The 16,990-nt window shown below is 40.5% G+C and overlaps 1 protein-coding gene across 1 annotated transcript; it reads right to left on the bottom strand.

The window, feature by feature from the left end:
* Positions 1-7,383: 7,383 nt before the first annotated feature.
* LOC143925550 (olfactory receptor 1468-like) lies at positions 7,384-8,546 on the bottom strand. The gene has a single exon (XM_077450029.1). It carries the CDS (start codon positions 8,409-8,411, stop codon positions 7,452-7,454), a length of 960 nt encoding a protein of 319 aa, XP_077306155.1. The 5' UTR covers positions 8,412-8,546; the 3' UTR covers positions 7,384-7,451.
* Positions 8,547-16,990: the final 8,444 nt, after the last annotated feature.

Here is a 16,990-nt window from a genome sequence, read left to right as displayed (position 1 = left end):
CTGGGGCTGTACCTCTGCTGTGCATATTATGAGGGGCTCCCACCATCTCTGTGCTATGCTCATTATGAGGGGCTCCCACCATCCCTGTGCTATGCTCATTATGAGGGGCTCCCACCATCTCTGTGCTATGCTGACATCCTCCTGGGGCTGCTTTTTATGAGGGGCTCCCACCATCCCTGTGCTGACTTCCTCCTGGGGCTGCTTATTATGAGGGGCTCCCACCATCCGTGTGCTATGCTGACATCCTCCTGGGACTGCTTATTATGAGGGGCTCCCACCATCCCTGTGCTGTGCTGACTTCCTCCTGGGGCTGTACCTCTGCTGTGCATATTATGAGGGGCTCCCACCATCCCTGTGCTATGCTCATTATGAGGGGCTCCCACCATGCCTGTGCTATGCTCATTATGAGGGGCTCCCACCATCCCTGTGCTGTGCTGACTTCATCCTGGGGCTGCTTATTATGAGGGGCTCCCACCATCCCTGTGCTATGCTGACATCCTCCTGGGGCTGCTTATTATGAGGGGCTCCCACCATCCCTGTGCTGTGCTGACTTCCTCCTTGGGCTGTACCTCTGCTGTGCATATTATGAGGGGCTCCCACCATCCCTGTGCTATGCTCATTATGAGGGGCTCCCACCATCCCTGTGCTATGCTGACTTCCTCCTGGGGCTGCTTATTATGAGGGGCTCACACCATCCCTGTGCTATGCTGACTTACTCCTGGGGCTGTACCTCTGCTGTGCATATTATGAGGGGTTCCCAACATCCCTGTGCTATGCTCATTATGAGGGGCTCCCACCATCCCTGTGCTATGCTGACTTCCTCCTGGGGCTGCTTATTATGAGGGGCTCCCACCATCCCTGTGCTATGCTGACTTACTCCTGGGGCTGTACCTCTGCTGTGCATATTATGAGGGGCTCCCACCATCCCTGTGCTATGCTCATTATGAGGGGCTCCCACCATCCCTGTGCTATGCTGACTTGCTCCTGGGGCTGCTTATTATGAGGGGCTCCCACCATCCCTGTGCTATGCTGACTTACTCCTGGGGCTGTACCTCTGCTGTGCATATTATGAGGGGCTCCCACCATCCCTGTGCTATGCTCATTATGAGGGGCTCCCACCATCCCTGTGCTATGCTGACTTGCTCCTGGGGCTGCTTATTATGAGGGGCTCCCACCATCCCTGTGCTATGCTGACTTACTCCTGGGGCTGTACCTCTGCTGTGCATATTATGAGGGGCTCCCACCATCCCTGTGCTATGCTCATTATGAGGGGCTCCCACCATCCCTGTGCTATGCTGACTTCCTCCTGGGGCTGCTTATTATGAGGGGCTCCCACCATCCCTGTGCTATGCTCATTATGAAGGGCTCCCACCATCCCTGTGCTATGCTTACTTACTCCTGGGGCTGCTTACGGTGCAGGTGTCAGTGCTGTATATCACGGGGCTGGTGTCAGTGCTGTATATCACGGTGCTGGTGTCAGTGCTTTATGTAACGCTGCTGATGTCAGTGCTCTCTATCACGATGCTGGTGTCAGATCACTCTATCATGGTGCAGGTGTCATTGCTGTATGGCACGCTGCTGATGTCAGTGCTCTCTATCATGGTGCGGTTGATCATCTCCTGCACCCTCTTCTTTGCCTACCCTGACCTTCCCTCTCCTCCATTGCCTTTATGCGCTCCACAGTCCTGAATTGTCACAATTTCACATATAAAAAAAGAATGCTTGTAGTTGTCGATGCCAGATTCCCCTCATACATGTGTTATGTCATTGGCCATGTGGTGGGACTATGTTTGCACAGCTAGTAATTATTTTGTGGCTGCAAATTTGACCTGTAGGTTTGCGAAGTTCGCCTCCCATTGAAGTCAATGGGGCCCACCGCGAACGTTACGGCTCGCGAACTATCGGCCGAACTCGGGAGAACTCTTTCTTTCTTTGACGAACCACTGTGATTCCCTAAAAAGGTTCTGCTCTATCTCTTATTTATTTATGTTATTTATATATTTGTGTATTTATTACATGTAAATATATAGCATTGACAATTTACAACGTGCTTCACAGGTATATCTTACATTAACATCGTCCCTGCCCTCGAAGAGCTTACAATCTAAGGTCCCTAACTCACATTGCTACATGCCAACTTAGACAGAAACCAATTTACCAACTTAACGAAATATAAGTTATGAATACAGTGAATTATTACATTTAAAGGGTAAGTAGACCTTTACAGAAAAATCTGTAAGGTGAACTTACACATGACCCCTCACCTCGCCCAACCCCCCCCCCCCCCCAGTCCCGATGACCTGCATGGCTGTGATCGCTGTGCTGAGCCCCGGTATAGCCATCTAATGGCTCCGGAGCTTAGAAATCCCCGGAGCTTAATCTCTTAGGCCGCGTACACACAGGCGGATTGTCTGTCCAACTTAGTCCGCTGAACAGTGTTTCAGCGGACAATCCACTCGTGTGTGGGCTTCAGCGGACTTTTTCAGCGGACAGTCTGACGAACAAAGTCTTACGGAATTTCCGTAAGACAGTCCGTTCAAACTTGGTTTTGTCCGTCCAAACTTGGTTTCAGCGGACAGTCCGCTCGTGTGTAGGCAAGTTGGACGGACTAAGTATGGCGCATGCTCAGAAAGGGTTTACACGGCCGAAGGTTGCATTGCAGTGTATAGGACGTTGTTTTTCTAGTCCCGTCGTACGTGCTATACACGTCATCACGCGCGCTTTCAGCGGACTGTCTGCTCATCGTGTGTGGTCAAGTCCGTTCATGCAAATTTTGAACGGACTGTCTGTCGGATTGTCTGCCGAACTTAGTTGGGCAGACAATCTGCCCGTGTGTACGCGGCCTTAAACGTACCCCGTCAGTTGGTTCTCCCAAGCCAGGGATAGCCAATTCATGGTGGAGGATCTTCCTAAACAGCTATCCTCCCTGTATTCACTACTCTCTCCCTTATGCACACCTAGGATTGTCTCTCTTTATGACAAGTGGCACTCTGATCACAAATCTCTTTCAAAAGAGATTGCCTTTAGGATGATTGCCTTTTGCAATATGTCCGACCATGATTTCTGCTCAGGATCGATTCATTCAATTCAAATTTATTAATTAGGGTATATTATACCCTGCAATGGCTAGCTGCAATTTATCCTGGTAGATCTGATGTCTGTCGATGTGATTTTGACATTGGTTTCTATACCCATATGTTCTGGACCTGCCCTAGGCTCAAGCAATTTGGACAGGGGTTTTGACTACTACTAATGCAGTCAGTAAATGGACCCTTTAATTTTGTTGCTGTGTCTTATTGATCTAGAGGACACCACTAAATATGCACTGTGACAGCTGACAGCAGCCACTGATAGTAATTTTTGGGATCGTGGAATAAGATGTGTATATGTGAATACTGCTTTTCATTACGGTGAGCTGATCCATTAAAAGGAGGAGTATTCTGAGGAGATTGAGGATATATTTACAACGCTTTAATTAAGCTTCCATCTGGTAAGCGCACTCACTATAAGGTGACGGGCACTTGTGCGCATTTTCGAGTGTGTGTAACCACCGTGGTGTTTTTACATAGGATCGCAACTGTGGATTATCTATGGACTCTTTCATGAACTCTCTAATTATGAATTCATATTAATTGTAATTTTTTATCTATAAGTTTTGAATATATCAACTATTTATAATCTTCATTTTATTTTTTATTTTTATTTTATTTTGAATAGTTAACGTATAGATTATTTTCTTGTTGGCGCAGCTTTTTGTATTTCCTTACCACTAAATATACCAATTCGTTTTTTTTCTCCTTCTATTAAACGAGTGAAGAAATAACAGTCTACAGCATGACTTTGGAGGGTTGAGGCTTGCAAGAGTGGACCTTTCCAGAAGGTCAGCCCTAAAAGGCCACTTTTTAGTAGCTAGCAACAATTAGGAATTATGCCCTGTGAAAAAATGCACACAGTCCGTTATCACTGTAGTGCATGCGGACAAAGATAGGCTATAAGGTGGCTGGAGGACATTAGCAAATGCCAAATTCTTAAAGATACGTAGCAGTTTGGTAGCTGCTGGACATTAGGTAAGGATTTACATCTACCATGCCAGTAATAACTACAGGCTCCACATTTATCTTTCCTTGTGCACTTTCCCAATATCAGCAGCACTTCCTACGCTTTACCGATCACAACTAAAGCACATAGCCAATATGGCTGTCATGAGTCCACCCTTTTATTATTAGAGAGATGGCTTATCCAAAAGCCTCCTTATTGGTCAGCAGTAGACATGTGCATTCGTTTTCGTCCGAATGCATTTTCGTCCGAATTTCAGCTATTTTCGTTTTCGTTTTGACAAACGATAACGAAAGCACAAAATCCGAAAAACGAAAGATCCGACATAAATAAATGCTTTATTTTCGTTTTCATTGTTACAACAGTTCGATATAGATTAGGAGATTCGACATGACTCTGACAACAATCTGTGTCTATAGAACCTGTGTTCGAATGTGCCTAACCTTACCTCTATTAGTCCAAGATTATATAGAGAAAATATTCGACAGAGAAAAAAGATTTGACAGAGAGAAAAGATTCTGCAAGATACTGTCCTAAAAAGTGTTTGGGGACCCGGGTCCTGCCCCAGGGGACATGGATCAATGCAAAAAAAAGTTTTAAAAACGGCCGTTTTTCGGGAGCAGTGATTTTAATAATGATTAAAGTGAAACAATAAAAGTGTAATATTCCTTTAAATTTCGTAGGGGGGGGTTGTCTATAGTATGCCTGTGAAGGGGCGCATGTTTCTGGGGCTTAGAATTGTCCCTGCACAAAGTGTCATTTATGCAGGAAAAAAAGTCCTTTAAAATCACTCGCAGCTATAATGAATTGTCGGCTCCCGTAATACAGAGACCACTCATTGAAAGTCATTGATAGAAAAATAAATAAATAAATAAAAAAAAAAAAGCGTGGGGGTCCCCCAAATTCAATTACCAGGCCCTTCAGGTCTGGTATGGATATTAAGGGGAACCCTGCCTCAAATTTAAGAAAAAATTTGACGTGGGGTTCCCCCTAAATATCCATAACCAGACCCTTCAGGTCTGGTATGGATATTAAGGGGAACCCCGCGTCAAATTTAAAAAAAAATTGACGTGGGGTTCCCCCTAAAAATCCATACCAGACTCTTTATCCGAGCACGCAACCTGGCAGGCAGCAGGAAAAGAGGGGGGGACGAGAGAGTGGCCCCCCCTCCCTCCTGAACCGTACCAGGCCACATGCCCTCAACATTGGGAGGATGCTTTGGGGGTCTGTGACCCCTCAAAGCACCTTGTCCCCATGTTGATGAGGACAAGGGCCTCATCCCCACAACCCTGGCCGGTGGTTGTGGAGGTCTGCGGGCGGGGGGCTTATCAGAATCTGGAAGTCCCCTTTAACAAGGGGACCCCCAGATCCCGGCCCCCCCCCTGTTTGAAATGGTAAGGGGGTACAAAAGTACCCCTGCCATTTCACAAAGAAAGTGTAAAAAATTGTTAAATAAAACAAACACACTTTTGAAAAATTCCTTTATTAAAAATAAAAAAATAAAAAAAAGATTCCAGCGGCGGTAATCCACTCTTGCTATCCAGCGACGGACGGTCATCTCTCCAGCGATGTCTCATCTCATCCAGCGCAGCGAATCCATCCTTCTTCTGTCTCCGTGTAGGAGACACTGCAGGCATTCCGGCGGCTGACGTTTCTTATATACAGAGGGCGGGGCCACCCGTCACCTGACCCCGCCCCCCTTTGACGCAAGGGGAAACCCGGGGTTCCCTGTGACGTATGGGTGACCCCGCACCCCTCTGATGTAACACAGGCAGGTTTCCATTACATCAGAGGGGGGCGGGGTCACCTATACGTCACGGGGAACCCCGGGTTTCCCCTTGCGTCAGAGGGGGGCGGGGTCAGGTGACGGGTGGCCCCGCCATCCGTATATAAGAAACGTCAGCCGCCGGAATCCTTGCAGTGTCTCCTCCACGGAGACAGAAGAAGGATGGATCGCTGCGCTGGATGAGATGAGACATCGCTGGAGAGACGATTGTCCGTCGCTGGATAGCAAGAGTGGATTACCGCCGCTGGAATCTTTTTTTTATTTTTTTATTTTTAATAAAGGAATTTTTCAAAAGTGTGTTTGTTTTATTTAACCATTTTTCACACTTTCTTTGTGAAATGGTAGGGGTACTTTTGTACCCCCTTACCATTTCAAACAGGGGGGGGGCCGGGATCTGGGGATCCCCTTGTTAAAGGGGGCTTCCAGATTCTGATAAGCCCCCCGCCCGCAGACCTCCACAACCACCGGCCAGGGTTGTGGGGATGAGGCCCTTGTCCTCATCAACATGGGGACAAGGTGCTTTGAGGGGTCACAGACCCCCAAAGCATCCTCCCAATGTTGAGGGCATGTGGCCTGGTACGGTTCAGGAGGGAGGGGGGGCCGCTCTCTCGTCCCCCCCTCTTTTCCTGCGGCCTGCCAGGTTGCGTGCTCGGATAAAGGGTCTGGTATGGATTTTTAGGGGGAACCCCACGTCAATTTTTTTTTAAAATTTGACGCGGGGTTCCCCTTAATATCCATACCAGACCTGAAGGGTCTGGTTATGGATATTTAGGGGGAACCCCACGTCAAATTTTTTCTTAAATTTGAGGCAGGGTTCCCCTTAATATCCATACCAGACCTGAAGGGCCTGGTAATTGAATTTGGGGGACCCCCACGCTTTTTTATTTATTTATTTATTTATTTTTTTATCAATGACTTTCAATGAGTGTTCTCTGTATTACGGGAGCCGACAATTCATAATAGCTGCGAGTGATTTTAAAGGACTTTTTTTCCTGCATAAATGACACTTTGTGCAGGGACAGTTCTAAGCACGGGAAACATGCGCCCCTTCACAGGCATACTATAGACAACCCCCCCCTACGAAATTTAAAGGAATATTACACTTTTATTGTTTCACTTTAATCATTATTAAAATCACTGCTCCCGAAAAAACGGCCGTTTTTAAAACTTTTTTTTGCATTGATCCATGTCCCCTGGGGCAGGACCCAGGTCCCCAAACACTTTTTAGGACAGTAACTTGCAAATTAGCCTTTAAAATGAGCACTTTAGATTTTGAACGTTGGAGTCCCATAGACTTTAATAGGGTTCTAAAGTATGCTATATACTAGCTCCGTCGAATCTTCTTTATACATTCGACAGACACCATAAGCCTTCAAAGACCGATTCGACCGTGATTCATGTGGATTTTCGGACGAATGCAATTTTTGAACGAAAAACGAAATAAATAAAAACGAATTTCGGGAGTAACTAAATAAATTAAGTTTTCAGACGAAAACGAAATTCCGAAACGAAATATTTTACTCTGCACATGTCTAGTCAGCAGACCAAAGTTTAAAGGCCAGGCAGTGCATTATGGTTAGTATAAAGGATAAGGGATTTCTGCATTCATTTACTTTGTCCGTGGACCCATGTTAATAGCAAACCCAACTCTCATCTCTACTGTTAACTTTTTCAAAGCCCTTTTGACTTCTTTGTTTGGTAAACTGTATATTAAAGGGTTTATCACTGGTACAACTGCTGTAAACAAAACACTTAATCCTTGTTCTACATCAACAAGGTGGCTTGCTTGTGGCATCATGTACATTGACAAAGCTGTCCCATAAAAGACACTGATAACAGTGAGATGAGATGAGCATGTGTTGAAGGCTTTCCTTCTTCCATCCTTGGAGTTCATGCGTAAGATGACACGGATAATTTTTATGTAAGATATGACGGTACATAGAAATGGGCCAAGACAAAATACTAACAAATCTATACATATCATGAAGTAAAACAATTCAGTGCCCCCACGGGATATCTTTAGGAGAGCTTTGGCATCACAAAAGTATTGCTCAATTGTGCTTGACTTGCAAAAAGACATTTTTGAGGCAGCTATGATGACCAATAATGAGTTGAAGCATCCAGAAATCCAAATAGAAATGATAAGTTTTATGCAGTTTTTCCGACTGAACACAGAATGATAATGTAAGGGGTTACAAATAGCAACGTATCGATCGTACGCCATTGTGAAGAGAAGAATGTCTTCTGTGCTGGCACACCCCCAGTAGAAATAAAGTTGGGTGAAGCACTGTTTAAAGGACATGGTGTTATGGTCAAAAAGTAACATGTCAAGAAGTTTAGGGATGTTGACAGTGGTGTACAAGATATCTATGATAGACAGATTACAGAGAAATAGATATAAAGGAGAGTGAAGGTGTGGACTGTAGTATATAACAAAAATAATAGTACAATTTACCAGAACGCCGGTGATGTATAGAAAGGAAAACACAATAAAAAACATTACTCTGTTCTCAGATACCGAGGGAAAAAAAAGAAGATAGAATTGTACAGATGATGTATAGTTTTCCATTGGCTGGTGGCCTTTTGTCTAAGAAATAAAACAAAAAACAAAAAGCAAGCAGTTTTTTTAAATACAAAACTGGGCCAATTCTGGTAATTCTCATATATACATAGAAAAAACTTCTAGAAAATGACTTTGCTTTCAGAAAATATATAATGTTTTGGAATTCTAAGGCTATGGGAGAGAAAATGGTCATTGTTGCAATTTAGCAAATGCATATTTTCAGGAAACCATGCAGTTAATTCTACTTTTGTTTTTAATTTATTTATTGGAATTTTGTACATTTTTACAGTTAACAGCTCAGAGGCAGAACATAAGAGTGTCCATCAAAAGCAGAAAGTTGCACATAGAGGTCTATTACACGAGAGGTAAAGGAACACATGGCAAATGTCCAAATTCCAACTAGACATGTACCAGTAGATTATTGCTCCCAATACTCACAACGAGATAAGGGTCATGGTAAATTTTAATGAATTTTAGTGCACACGAACACAATATAAAACACTTATTTTTGGTAAAAATATAAAAGATAATGTTACGCCAAGTAAATTGATACCTAACATGTCATGCTTTAGAACAGTAGATTCAATTATCCATAGGTGATGGTTGAAAGGCCTTATAGGTTACCAGTTTAGTTAAATAGGAGGTGTGCCATTATTGGTCTTCACTAGCTGGTGATGGCCAGTACAGTATACAAATAACTGAAACCAGAAGTGACGAAATCTCCAACACTTCCAGTTTCAGACATAATTGAGAAGATCAGGGAATAGATGTTCCTCCTTCTTCTCTATGATCAGCTAGTGCCCCCAGTGGCCCCTGGCTTTTCTGTCCCACCAGAGAAATGGTGGCGCTGGCTGGAGGGGGGGACCACTTGCGTTACTTGTGTAAGTGATTGGGTGGCTGTATAGCCACTGGATCACTTTTATAAAGATAGAATTGTCGTGTGTTACAAATTACACCAGGATCATGGCTGCAGCTGTATCCATGATCCTGGTATAACTACTTCAACCCTCGACCTTTTATATACAGCCAAAGGGAGTGAAGTGATTACAAAGATATGCACAATGCAGTTTACTGTGCAGTGCATGTACATGTAGACCTACTAGACATAGTTTTTTTTTAGATAAGTGATAAGATAACTGCTACTTTGGATGTTTTCAAAAAGTTAACTGATTTTTTAATGGAGCTGGGAAATGTGTCCAATTACTGTAATTCAAAGTGAATAAAATAAAGGGGTTTTAAAGCTTAGTTTTTTATTTTCTAAATAGGTTCCTTTAAGCTAGTGCATTGTTGGTTCACTTACTTTTTCCTTCGATTTCCCTTCTAAATGTTTTTTTTCTTTGTCTGAATTTCTCAATTCCTGTTTCTCCTCAGTAAACTTCACACCATCATCCGAGCGGTGTTTAGTCAGCCAAATCAGCTTACTGAACAGCTTACTGAGGAGGAACAGGAAGTGAGACATTCAGACAAAGAAAACAAAGAAAAAAAAAATAGAAGGGAAATCGAAGGAAAAGGTAAGTGAACCAACAATGCACTAGCTTAAAGGAACCTATTTAGAAATTGAAAAATGAACCTTTTGTAGCCTTATGAGTTTATGTGAAATCTCCATTAATACCTGTACAACATTGTAATTAGAAATATATTTCCATTAGATTTAAATATATATTTAAAGTATTGAGTGTTTGTGTTGGTGTTACTGTAATTGGTTCAACTTCAAAGCTTGGCCTTTTGTTTTCCCTGATAACATCTCACCTGGGAAGTAAACAACAGCTTTTGTTGACTCATCCAATCAGGCTGTTCCCAATATACATTGACTAGGTACAGTGACCAATTAGGGAAAATTAGATTAGCCACACTACAGGAAGTAGGGGGGGATATAATGCTTTGTGAGCAAGCCAAGTCACGCTGGTGTGGGAGCACACGGCAGTCACCATGGGCTGACCTGAAGTTAACAGGTAATCTAACTCTGAACTTGCACCTTATATTGTATTGTAAATATGATTCTGTGAGTAATTTGTAAATATCATGTAAGCCAGGGGACCTACACTGTATATTGTGATGTAAATACTGTCTGGTGTGTAATTTGTATATATTATGTAACCCTATAAATAAATGTGTATTGCTGATTGAACTATCTCTTTTGTACAAGATCTCTCAGATCTAGATATGTATATGTCCATACTACTACAATGATTGAGGGGTATGCACATAATCATAAATGAGAGTCAACAAATGGCGACCGACGAAGGGACAGGAAAAATTGGTGGTCTCTTTCAGCAATATCTCAAGGGGTTGAAATATCTACAAAAGGCACACTATGAAAGGGTTTTTCATCTGAATGCTAAAAAGTAACATTGGGTGCTCTATGTGCTCAATATAGAAATAGGCTATAAAAATATAGCTGTGTTGTATCGTGTGTGATCATTAGGAAGCCTACTATTAGTATACTAAGGAACACATCACTTATGTTAAAAGCTAAATATAATATAGAATTTGTACATGAAGAGTCCAGATACATTAGAAGGAGATGAAAACAGCTGTTGCCCAATGTTTCTATGCATGAAGATTCAGTCGATTAAAAAAAAAAAAAAAAAAAGTTTGAAAGATGGTTTCTGCAGTGAATGAAGTGCATGTAACAGGAATTGAGAGTACAGCACAAAAGATGGATAGGGAGGACAGACAGTCTTTAGAAAATGTGCTACTTGTAGCTAACAATATTGGCAAACTATTGCCAGGAGTGCACATAACATTTCATGCAGATAATGTCTTGCAACGATGTAAATTGCTGGGAGTTGCCAACTCCAGAGATCAGGTTAAAGTTTTACTATTAACAGTTAACTTAGACACATGGTCTTCCTTACCAGACCATGTTAAAGAAGGAAGAGCAGATTACAATGAAACTGTAGATGAACTGCTAAAAATATTATATCCCTTTGACCTAGGCTTAATAGCAGCGTTTAGAACAAAACAGGAAAATAATGAGAATCCACTTCTTTATGCAAACAGGCTATGGTCAGCTTACTATGTAGGCAAACAGAGAAATGTAAACAGAGAGGACCCAGAGTACAAAACCCTCCTAATATCTAATGCCCATCCAAAATTTAAAATTCAATGTGGATTTTTTATAAATCCTCTTAAAGATTCATATCAAAGTATCATGGATTGTATGCACAATTATTTTCATGTAGCCAGAAGGTCTAATTCTGTGAAATCAAAGATTTATCACCAGCGTACAAACAAAAATACCTATTTAGCAAGTCACACTACAGGAGAATTGGCCACCTTTTCAAACAGAAAGAGACATCATTACAATTACAATGCCTCCAAAGATAAGATCTATAGGCATGGTTCCACAGTTACTAGTCAAAGGCAAATAGCCTCATGCTCCCCTTTGAATGTAAATACCATGGAAAGCGATCTCAGATTACAGCACAGAAGATCAGTTCTGAAAGAACTTACGTTAATAACCACAATTAAGTCTCTTGAAAATGAGATTGAGCTACTGAAGTCGCATATTCATAATTGGGAAAATACCAATAAAATAATGGAAACATCACAACATGTTCTTAAGGAAAAATATGAAGCATGCCATGCAGATGTGGTACAGTGTAATAAAGGACTGAAAGAAATAAAACAATCTTTTGATCAAATTGTTAAGACCCCACAGAAAACCGTCTATTCCATTCAAACAGAAAATACAGGAGGGAGGCCCAATCTATCTATATTATCTGCTAGGACTTCCTCTTACAGGGAACAAAACTTAAATATAAGCAATGTAGAAACAGTGAAAGAAGTACCAGATCTAATGTGTCATTCAGATGTCTATGATCTGAGTAATTTATTTTCACCAGATCCAAGTGCGGATGTCAGTGTCTATTTACCAATGTACACATAAGAATGATGTATTTTTTATTTTATTTTTATTTTTTGTTTTGCTTTAAATAGGTTAAATAAATAAAAAGGGGGAAAGATTAATAACTGTCTTCTACAAAGTAATTTTTTTTCAGGTTTAAGTGAGTTCAGGAAAGTATATGTCCATACAAATTAGCTGTACATATGCGTAAGAACACGCCTAACAAGGGTAAGGTATAACAGTCCATTGTTTTTTGTTTTTTTCTCTCTTCCTCTCACTTTCCTTTGTATTCTCCCAGAGGCCAGAAACGCCTAACAATTCATTTGCAAATACCAAAGTGCTATCCAGGATGTATGGGATGCAATCGAAATGAATGTGTATGTGTGAGTGATGGAATGCATGGGTATGAACTGTCCATGTGTAAACAAAGATTTTTTTTTTTCTCTTAGGGGGTGTACTCAACATTGCTTTATGGCCATAAATAAGTGTGATCACACTAATGCGCATGCGTTGTACTGTTTATGATTATTTTATAATTTTTTTTTTCATTGGAAATGAGCTCAATACTGGTACCAGTTTAAATTTATAATTTTTTTTACAAGTTCAAATGTACTTGCGAATAAATAACCTGTGGGAAATGTAGGGATGTTGTGTATATCATTGTTTTCTCCTTTCCTGTGCCTTAGAGTGAAAGTTCTTTCACTCTGACACTCGGAAACTAAATGATACATTACTTTGCACCTTGTGACATCTTATGGATTCAGTAGGTCTTATGTTTTGTTTTGTTTTTCCTTCCAAATTAATTCATGTGATGCTAACATGTGTGAAGGTTATAGATCTACATGTTGTCATGTTAGAATGTAAGTATTTACAAACCCTCCCAGTTTTTCCATATTTGGTCTGTCAAAGTATAGACTCATTACCTTGGCTGGAAGTCTGTTCCAAGCATCCACTACTATTGTAGACCATTATGAACCTCTCAGAGAGGTACAGTGAGGTGTTATTAATGATTTTTAAGTTTTGTATTTTAGGGTAATTGCCCAAACAAGGATGGATGATCGGACGCAGACGGGGCATAGTATTGTGAAAGACAGATGAGGACCTTAAAACAATTTTATGTTGGTTTTAAGGAGAAGCCTTGAATGGAATTAATTACAGTCAGGCCTTACTAAATTCTAACTTCTTTAGGGCGGTCTGTTTCAATAAACAGAGGTCCTGCTCTCTCTAATACAAATTTTTGTGGCCTGCTTGACTTGCAAATTGTTTTGCACTGAGAGTCAATTAATATGTTAATCACCACCGAGAGAGGGTGTTGCGCAATGTTTGAAAGCAGATTCAATCATTTTGTTTAACACAATTACAGATTCAAGGCTCTTTAACAAATTAAAGGTTGAGGCAGCATTCAATCTGAATAGTTTTTTTCTTTATTGTTTTTTTTCTCCTTCAACTTTTTCTCTTAAAGAAAACTATTTTTTTTTTCTTTACTTCCTATATCACCTTATTTTAATTTTTTTGGTGATTCTTCAGTTCGGCTTGCCTATGGTGAAATAAAAAAAAAAAAAAAAAAAGAGGGGAGTATGGGGAACATTATATGGAGAACATTTAAAGCAATTACAAATGTTGATACAGAATATTAAAAGCTTCCCTTTAGCATTTTGGGGATGGGTCGAGTATCCAACAGTTTTTGTTTTTCTCTTATGACATTGGATAATTGTTTTATATAATTTTAGGTCATTGTAGCTATTATCATGACAATAGTAACATAAGGCTTTAGCAACAGCCATGTGACTATTTTCTGTGTATATGTGACATACAATCCTCTCTACAGTTCTAATGTTGGGCAGTCATCAGATGTGGTCATTGATATATTTTTTTTTTTAATGTTCATTTCTTTCTTTTTGTGCCATAATAAGTTCAAAGAGCATTGCGTCAATATCATATAGATATACTGGGACTGGTGAGACTCATAGTGATTGGCAAATAGCAGGGAGTATAGTACATTTGTACTTAAGAGTATTTTATTTAGATTTTTCCTGAAGCCACTAGTGACTGGTGACATCACACCTATCTGTATTCTGAAATCCAGTCATGTTTGTCTGCGTAGGCGACACTGCCTAATCTGCAATGAGAACTCTTAAAGTGATGACCTCTTCCGTAGCCTGCTAAAGGCAGGGCTCGTGCAGTAGCTACACATGGTAGCCAAGGACGGTGCCCAATGTTTGGGACCAGCACTGAACATAGCTTCAGTAACAGGAGTTAGTGGTGAGTTGCGATGGCAACAAGAACCCCCTGCACACTTGAAGGGCCATACACAGACACACAGTGGTATACAGCAGAAGTTACTTGCAGGCATATGACCACGGAGGAAGAAAGATGGGGGATGGAAATCAGACACCTGGCTGAAGGGCGTAACCAAATTGTTACACATGTCACTGAGAAAGGGGTCGCGGTAGTATGTCGCAGTATATCTATGGTAATTCTAATAAAAGGTCCTAACTGCTCAGACTTACCAGACGAGCATTAATTTGAATGCATGTGTCTCAAATGTACTTGTGGTGTTCTTTCTCTACCTCTGTCCACATTAACAAAGTATAATCTTAGCCGGGAAAGCTGATCCAAAGGCCATTACTGTATGCGGTATCCAACGGGAATCACCATGGAAGGCTGTCCCAGAAGCAAGGGCAACATGACCAGATTGACATTATTGACTTTCGCACTAACATTATTGGACGGTTGAGAACAAGGATCCTCATGTTTTTTTTTTATCCCTCTTGTTTTTTTTTATTGTATTTTGTATCCTATGATTTTTATTATGGACTTATTACCTTCAGAACAAGTGAGGACTACCGATACTAGGATCCAGAAATGTGAACTGTAGAGATGGGGATTTTAAAAGTTTTTTTTCTTCTCAAAGAATTTTATTTCATTTCAGAGGGCAAAGCCAAACGTTCAAAATATTAAAGAAGATTGCACATAAACCATTATTCTATGTGTGGCCGAGTCTCATATTCTCAACTGGCCACAAGGGGCCATCTGTAGCCTTATGAGTTTATGTGAAATCTCCATTAATACCTGTACAACATTGTAATTAGAAATATATTTCCATTAGATTTAAATATATATTTAAAGTATTGAGTGTTTGTGTTGGTGTTACTGTAATTGGTTCAACTTCAAAGCTTGGCCTTTTGTTTTCCCTGATAACATCTCACCTGGGAAGTAAACAACAGCTTTTGTTGACTCATCCAATCAGGCTGTTCCCAATATACATTGACTAGGTACAGTGACCAATTAGGGAAAATTAGATTAGCCACACTACAGGAAGTAGGGGGGGATATAATGCTTTGTGAGCAAGCCAAGTCACGCTGGTGTGGGAGCACACGGCAGTCACCATGGGCTGACCTGAAGTTAACAGGTAATCTAACTCTGAACTTGCACCTTATATTGTATTGTAAATATGATTCTGTGAGTAATTTGTAAATATCATGTAAGCCAGGGGACCTACACTGTATATTGTGATGTAAATACTGTCTGGTGTGTAATTTGTATATATTATGTAACCCTATAAATAAATGTGTATTGCTGATTGAACTATCTCTTTTGTACAAGATCTCTCAGATCTAGATATGTATATGTCCATACTACTACAATGATTGAGGGGTATGCACATAATCATAAATGAGAGTCAACACTTTACAACCCCTTTAAGCTTTGGCAAAAAAAAAAAAAAAAATGGAAGCTGATTTTGATGGTTTCTTTGTAGAGCTGCACCAAATTTTGCATGCTCCAGTTTTATTTTATTAACTGCAAATAGGTTAACATTCTCTACTCATTTATTTAGCATGGTATTAAATCCAAAAACAATTTTATTATATTGTCGTTTACCAGTTCTTAAATGTGGTGGCTGCATACATTTCTTCTTTATTTTTATCTGGTTATCCTGCTTATAAGTCTGTTACTTTTCAACGTCCTTTAAAATACTAAGCTGTCCAGCAAAAGTGGCAGTTATAGGGTTGAGGAAAACCATTTATCACTAACAGAGGTGATTACAATGTTCAGCTTTTATTTATTTATGTAAAACCTTTATTTGAAAAAGTAAAAAAAAAAAAGCTGTTGCTGTAACTGCTTAACCACTTTCAGACCGGACCATTTTGCTGGTCAAAGACCAGACCACTTTTTGCGATTCGGCACTGCGTCACTTTAACTGACAATTGCGCGGTCGTGAGACATGGCTCCCAAACAAAATTGACGTCCTTTTTTTCCCACAAATAGAGCTTTCTTTTGGTGGTATTTGATCACCCCTGTGGTTTTTATTTTTTGCGCTATAAACAAAAATAGAGCGACAATTTTGAAAAAAACGCATTATTTTTAACTTTTTGTTATAATAAATATCCCCCAAAAATATATAAAAAAACATTTTTTTCCCTCAGTTTAGGCCGATACGTATTCTTCTACATATTTTTGGTAAAAAAAATCGCAATAAGCGATTATTGATTGGTTTGCGCAAAAGTTATAGCGTTTACAAAATAGGGATAGTTTTATAGCATTTTTATTAATAATTTTTTATTATTTTTTTTTTTACTAGTAATGGTGGCGATCAGCGATTTTTATTGTGACTGCGACATTGTGGGGGACCCATCGGACATTTTTGACACATTTTTGGGACCATTGTCATTTATACAGTAATCACTGCTATAATCACATGGAGCAGAGATCAGCATCACTAGTTGCAAGGCAG

Source organism: Lithobates pipiens, unplaced genomic scaffold (assembly GCF_037356315.1).
Source record: "Lithobates pipiens isolate NorthernLeopardFrog02 unplaced genomic scaffold, aLitPip1_a1.2 Scaffold_22, whole genome shotgun sequence".
In the NCBI taxonomy this organism is placed as follows: domain Eukaryota; kingdom Metazoa; phylum Chordata; class Amphibia; order Anura; family Ranidae; genus Lithobates; species Lithobates pipiens.
The sequence above is the reverse complement of the archived record's forward strand: the minus strand, read 5'-3'. Positions and strand labels throughout refer to the sequence as shown.